At 36.5% G+C, this 7,569-nt stretch overlaps 1 protein-coding gene across 1 annotated transcript; it reads right to left on the minus strand.

The window, feature by feature from the left end:
• Window positions 1-6,125: 6,125 nt before the first annotated feature.
• On the minus strand, window positions 6,126-7,070 carry LOC122732458 (olfactory receptor 1009-like). Its single transcript, XM_043972613.1, has one exon. It carries the CDS (start codon window positions 7,068-7,070, stop codon window positions 6,126-6,128), a length of 945 nt encoding a protein of 314 aa, XP_043828548.1.
• Between the last annotated feature and the right edge of the window lie 499 nt (window positions 7,071-7,569).

Here is a 7,569-nt window from a genome sequence, read left to right on the forward strand (position 1 = left end):
TTCCTAATTAAACTTTTTAATTAGCATTGTTTATATTTATATATATTAATGTTTATATTTTAGTGTTGTTTATATTTATACAAGTTTTATAGTCGGCTAGTCAAGGGATTTGGCCTTATTTCTATTTGATTCACCCAACTACCATGATTTAGCCATTTCATTCAGCTTCCTAGATTCAACTCTCCCCTTGTCAAATTATTGTTATGTCATTATCCTTTGAAAAGATCAAGGTATTGATTTAAGTATTATAATTATTAACATTAAGTATTTTCATTGAGAAGAAATGTATGTTTTGTTTAATCAGCCAACATTACTTGAGTGTTTCTTATTTGTAGGGCATTTGTTCTAGGGTATAAAATTTGGAACTGATTAAAGATTGTTTTGTGTAAGCCAGTGTATGGACTAAATGAATACTGTGTAACGTTAAGGTTATCTTAGCTTTATCTGATAAAAGCTGTTATGTCGCAACGGAAAAGCAAAATTGTGTTTCAAATGTCCCAAACTTAGTCAAAACTGAAAGATAATGACTTTTAAATTTTTATGTAACATTTCAATATAAAAAAGAAAATTATCAATCATAATATCTCTACATCCTCATATAGGAGGGTAGTAGATAAAATGCACATATGTGTGTGTGTGTGTGTGTGTGTGTGTGTGTGTGTGTGTGTGTATATATATATATATATATATATTTTTTTTTGCAGAGCAATGAGGATTAAGTGATTTGCCCAGGGTCACACAGCTAATAAGTGTCAAGTGTATGAGGCTGGATTTGAACTCAGGTCCTCCTGAATCCAAGGCCAGTGCTCTATCTACTGCTCCACATAGCTGCCCCCAATAAAATGCATATTTAATAATTACTTTATATATAGCCAATTGGTTTACTTTTGTTGTTGCTGTGCATTCATGTCTGACTCTCTTTGACTCCATTTTGGATCTTCTGTGCAAAGATACTGGAGTGGTTTGTCATTTCCTTCTCTAGCTCATTTTATATATGAAAAAACCAAGGCAAATAGAGTTGAGTCACTTGCCCAGAGTCACATAGTGAGGTCAGATTTGAACTCAGGAAGATGGCTTCTTGACTTTAGGCATTGTACTATATCCACTGTTATACCTAGGTGCCCAAGTTTAGTTCTGAGGCAAAAACAAGATTTAATTATTTTTTGTTCTCTTAATCTCCCCCTCTGAACATAGTGACTTTTTAGAAGATTTTATTTTATAGTTAATTATTAATTATTAAACAAAATTACATGGCTGTAGATGATTATAAATCTAGCTTCATTATTACAACCTCCAACACACTGATACAGTTCCGGTGAGCAAAATTTCCTGAGATGTTTTTGAACCAGCAAAATGCTATTCAAGTGTTTTGTTATAGTTCTTTTGAATAGTTTTCCACACAAACTCAAACAACATTCATTTACTTCATCTGTTTAGCATTTGTGTTAGCATTTCTGAATACATGATAGAGATGTATAGAAGCAATAAAAAGATGACAAAAATCATCCAGAAATCCTAGAATTTTGAAAAATTCTTTAGGAACAAAATCCAAAGGTGATATTACAAAGAAAAAAAAAACTCTCAGTAAACAAAGTAATATCCTGAGGGAGAACAACCAGAAAAAACCCTCCACTGAAAACATTTCCCTGAAGTTGTGTCTCAGTAAAGTGGGCAGATTTATCATTCTTTCTATAATAGATCTGAGCTATCCTGAGAATCTTTGATCATAGTCATTAATGTCTTGATGAAATGCTAAGATATCCTGACTCTGATTATATCCATCAGATACTGGTAAGGGTAAGGAAGGTAACTGTCTACAGTTGGATAAGTAATGGCCCCAAGTGTGAACCTTATAGCCAATAAGCAATAATGCAGGTATCTCACATACACCTACATAGAACAATGGGCCAAATAGGCTAGCAAAGAGGTAAGGAAAATGAAGGAAAAATATTTTATTTCTGTGTAGTATTGTTGTCCTCTTGTGACCACTAGGGTGATATAGTAACCACTAACTAGGAAAGCACATAGAAATGAAGAGCAATGGGTAGAAATTACAAGGAAGCAAATTTTGGACTACTATGAGACAAAAAATTCTAACACTTAGAAAGGCTTCAAAGTGAAATTAGTTACCTCAAGAGAAAGTGGATTCCCTTTCACTAAAACTCTTCAAGCAAAGGTTAGATAACCATATATCAGAAATATCATTGAGATTATTGTACAGGAAAGATTTGCCCTACCAAATGTCTGAAATTCTATTATTATCTTAGAGAATAGGATCACTGGATCATAAATAGCTGAAAGAAATCATAAAGTTCTTATCTAGTCCCTTTCTTTTGAAGATGAAGATACTGAGGGCTAGAGAGGTTAAGTGATTTGCCTAATATCACATAGGTCATAAGGAAAAGATGCAGCATTTGAATCTCAATTTTCTGGCTTCAAATCCTTCATTTCTCATCATACTACTGTGATTATCTCATTACAATGAAGAGTAATATTTTTTATCATTAGAAAGAAAAAATAAATCTATTTATATTTATATTTATTTTGTTTAGTATTTACCAATTACATTAAATTTATTTTATATTCATTTAAAAAATTCAGTTTCAAATTCTCTCCTTTCCTGTCTCTCCTCAACTTCTTGAGGTCAGCAATATATCAATAATACATGTAAAGGCAGAGAGAGCTATCTCCATGTTAGCTATGTCACATAAGAAAACATACACACAGAGAAATAAACAAGAAAAATAAGGTGAAAAAGTATGCTTCAATATAGCAAGATAATTTTAAGAATGATTTTGAAAGATTAGCAATTTAATATTTATTATTGACCTCACATTGTTGTAGCTCTGTAAATTTTCTAGTGATTTCACATTCAGTATATTATAGTTAATCTGATTACTGAAGATTTAAAAATAATTGTCTGTACATTACATATATACATGTAACATATTTACATTTGTGTAATACATTGCCAAGCACTAAATAAATCAACAGGCTATCAAATGTAGTTCGTATACCAGTTCCTCATTAGGACAGAAAACTCAATTTTTGGACTGCAAAATGTTTTTGTTTGTCACTTAAACTTGGGCCAAGTTGAGGTTACAGAAATAAAGTTTGCAGAGATGCTAAAAAAATTTAGCTGATTCTGGGAGTTTGGAGATTAATCATTGAGGAGTGTGAAGATTAATAATTTTGAGATTGCAGGGGAGAACTCCTGGGATTTGGGGGTAATTCCAGGAACTCAATACCTTGTGAAATATATTACTAATTTTTGTGGTATCACCGTAGAAGTTGTTTTAAGGAAAAATAAGGATTACATTTTATAAAAGTTAAAAGTAGATGGCACTCCCCCGAAGACTGATAGGATCATTGTTCTATGGCAATGAACAAGGTAGCTAGTTTGGAAGTAATCCAAGAGTGAAGAAAAAAAAATAAGTAAATGGTTTGTACTTTATAGCAACCTCTCATTAACCCTTCTTTGACATTTCTGACCATGAAAAGAGAAAACATTGTTTAAACCAGAGATCCCCTGTGACTGCCCCAGTTCAGAGACCTTCTTCCTTTCCCTGTTAACTCTTTCTTTTTTTTTTTTTTTTTTTTTTTTTTTAGTGAGGCAATTGGGGTTAAGTGACTTGCCCAAGGTCACACAGCTAGTAAGTGTTAAGTGTCTGAGGCCAGATTTGAACTCAGGTACTCCTGAATCCAGGGCCGGTGCTCTATCCACTGAGCCACCTAGCTGCCCTGTGTTAACTCTTTCTTGACTTAGATCAGTGTCCCAAATACAGAAATTGAAAAAATGCTTCTTCCCTCTACATAAATCTCTTGTCTACTATTTCTCCATCTATTTTTTGTGCTATTTTTAGAGTACTTTAATGTGTCAATTTTCTCAGAATTTCTGATTTCCCAGACTTTCTTGTCCCTAAGGTTATGTTATGGTTCTTAGTGTTTCCCTTTTATCTCTTCCCTTTTAGTAAAATGAAACAAAACAAACAAATAAAATCCTACATCCAAATTATTGTTTTTACAGTTGTAAAATTTTTTAACCTCATCTTGGACAGTTGGTTCACAGAGACTTCTGTCAGTGGAGATGCACATATTGAGTTGCTACATTTCCTTCTTTCCCATGCTTGTTGGTGGTCTGTCTCTACTGCCTTACAATTTCAATCTTGACTAACTAGAAGTTCCAGACCTTGAGAAAAATTCACTTGCATTGTGGAAGGAAATGGGCAGGTAGACATGACATGGGGATCAAAAGTGGGCAAACTCTTATTAATGGATAAGCTTTATTAGAAACAAAGGTTGTGATCTGAGAGGAGCTCCTGTTGGAGGTTCAACATGTCCAGTTGGGACTATGTATTGTCATCTTTCCCACTGCAGAGAGTGAGGACAGGGGCCGACTGGCCAAGCCTCAGGAGGGATTGTTGGAAAACGTTTGGCAGCAGAACTTCTACAAAGCTGAGGTCTCCAAGCTGCAGGATCTGGATAGTACAGATTCTGGTGCTCGATGCCTGTGTCTCCAGTTTCTCTGCAAGGCATCTGCAGGCACAGCCCTTCACTGTACAGGCTGAGTGTAAGCCACATGGCATAGGTCATTCTTCACCTCAATGAGTCAGAGACAGACTGGGCCGAGGATTGCTTAGCAGATAGGTCCCTACAGGTGATTGTGGAGCTGATTGGCTACCTGGAGAAGGGGCCCCTCCCCTGCTATTTTAATCAGCACATCAATCTTTTTTTAGCAGACTGAAGGAAGAGGAGATAGATAACATGGGCTTTGCTCTGTATAATACCGTGACAGCACCGGAGCTCTTGTTATCATAGACAGAAAGGGTTAATGAAAGGTGATATTGGAAGATTTTTTTTTTTAAATGCTTAGCTCCTTCAGCTCTGGAAGTCTGAGGGGACAGGTAAAGAGTTCTCTTATTTTCCAGCCAGCACAAGGTGGATAATTTGGAGAAATAAAATGAGGGTACATTTCTTTAAAAAGAAAAAGAAACAAAGGTCATAGCATGTGAAGAGATTGAGTAACTTTATGGTCAGAATCTTCAAAAGATGTAAGGGTTGGGATAGAAAAGAAAACTGAAAATTCAGTACTAGACTTATCAATGAGGGAAAGTGACATGGAGGTTCATAGATAACAGGAACAAGGATCTGATTGGAATGAGGTCAATTTTAGAGCAGAGATAGTGACTGAATGATGGTAGTAAAGGAAAGAACTGAGCCTGGCAATAGGGAGAAAAGAGAATGTCAACCTCTCCTGGTCCTATGTGTCTGGAAAGGAGCTGTCCAGAGTCTCTTCCATCTCTAAACCATTTTCCTGTGATCATAGATTTCTTCTCATATTCTTTTCACCACAACCCTCATCACCCTCTCTAAAGCATCTATTTATCATTTCATTCTTTATTGCTCAGTGACTCTACTTTGTCTTTCCTAGAAGTAATGCCAGAATTATTTTATACAGTATATTTCTTATTGATGGACATTAAATGGATATTATAACACTTGTTCAATAAAGTCCACTTACCTTAGTTGGCTTAGATGCATGGAAACATTTTCAATGTAGTCTGCTTTCTGCTCCCTGCTTTGATTTTATTGATTAAAATACATTAAATCAAATAAACAAAGACACTTTTTATTTCACATTCAAGGCCCTTTGCCATCTGGTAGCATCATCTTATATTACTTGCCTCCAAACCTTCTATGTTTCAGGACTATTCTTTGCCTCACTCCACCCTGACATGGTCTATGTACCCCTTTTGCTCACAAAGTTCCCAATGCCTAGAATGTCTTTACTGCCTTTTATTTATTGGGGGAATTTCTATATATCCTTGAAACCTCAACTCAAGTTGGAATCATGAGACCTAAATTTAAATTCCCACTCTCCAACTTAGTACCTACAAGACCTTAAGCAAATCATTGACTCTCCCTGGGCTTCAGCTTCTCGATTTGTAAATGTGTGTTAGACTAGATGGCCTCTGGAGTCTCTTCTAGCTCCTTATCTGTGATGCCGTGATTGCCAAGAAGCCTCTCTTTGTCTGTGATGACCTACCCCTTCCCTTGCACGCAGTAGTTTTCTGATATTCCTGTCATGCTAATGTTATGTTATTAAATTTTCCATTGTAGACAATTCATAGCATGGTGCAAAACTTCTTTTTAGCAATGGCCCTATGGATAGCATCTTTGACCTCCTTGTTCCTTAGGCTATAGATGAGGGGGTTCAACATGGGGGTTACTGAAGTATAAAACATAGAGACAAGTTTATTGGTATTCATGGAGAAACTTGAGCTAGGCCGCACATAGACAAAGAAGAGGGTCCCATATAAGATGGTGACTGCAGTGAGATGGGAAGAGCAGGTGGAGAAGGCTTTCTGTCTCCCTTCTGCAGAGCTGATCCTCAGGATAGCTGTGAGGATATAGATGTAGGAGACAAGGATGATCAGGCCACTAAAGACACCAACAATTCCAGCAATAACAAAAACTAATAACTTATTGATGTTGGTATCAGCACATATGAGGGAGAGGAGGGGAAAAATGTCACAGAAGAAGTGATTGATGACATTTGGACCACAGAAAGGGAGACGGAAAGCAGCAGGTGTATGAATCATTGCATCTATGAACCCAACTGCATAAGGGATAGCCACCAGCTGGTTACAATGTTTCTGAGACATTGCGATGGAGTAAAGTAGTGGGTTACAGATTGCAACATAGCGGTCATAGGCCATGGATGCCAAGAGGAAGCATTCGATGGGCACAAAAAAACCAAAGAACCATTGTTGTAAGGCACAGCCTAGGAAAGAGATGGTTTTTCTCTCCTCAAAGAAGTCTCTAAGCATTTTGGGAGCCACTATGGATGAGAAGCTCATGTCCACAAAAGACAGGTGACTGAGGAAAAAATACATGGGGGTGTGAAGGCGGGCATCAATCCGTATGAGGATGATCATCCCCAAATTACCTGTCAGATTAATGAGATAAAAAAGCAGAATAAGAAGGAAGAGAACGACCTGTAGTTTTGGATGACACTTCAAGCCGACCAAAATGAACTCAGTGACTCTGGTGTAGTTTCCACTGGCCATTTATTCCTGGTGCTTTCTGCTGAAAGACAAAAATACACTGCCATAGCATCGAAGGACTTTGAGTTAGAAAGGCTCTTCTGTTCAAGTTGTAGGGCTGGAAAACATGGTAGAAGCCATCTAGTTCAACCCTTTCACTTTGCAGATCAGGAAATTGAGGCCCAAGACCATTGATATATGACATCATTACTATGAAAGAGTCAAGATTTAAATCTAAGAGCTTGAATTTCAGATCCATTCTGCTGCCCTATGATCTGAATCTCCATCTTCATTTATATGAGCTATATCTCTGAAGACATATCCACCATCACTTGGGAGGAGGGAAGGAGTTGCTTTGTATTGTTGTTAGTGGTGGTGGTGGTTTTTTGAGCCATTTAATTTTTGGATAATAATTATGTGTCAATGGTTTGGAAAGTCACCTGATTTAAACAAAATTGAAAGCCTATGGACTATAATCATGTCTATACTTAGACATATGTACTGTTTTTCACAGATGAACTTA

This window comes from Dromiciops gliroides, chromosome 6 (genome assembly GCF_019393635.1).
Source record: "Dromiciops gliroides isolate mDroGli1 chromosome 6, mDroGli1.pri, whole genome shotgun sequence".
Taxonomy (NCBI): Eukaryota; Metazoa; Chordata; class Mammalia; order Microbiotheria; family Microbiotheriidae; genus Dromiciops; species Dromiciops gliroides.

Bases quoted from the DNA above. Each gene is read 5' to 3' on its own strand.
- LOC122732458 (XM_043972613.1), bottom strand. From the start codon at position 7,070: ATGGCCAGTGGAAACTACACCAGAGTCACTGAGTTCATTTTGGTCGGC.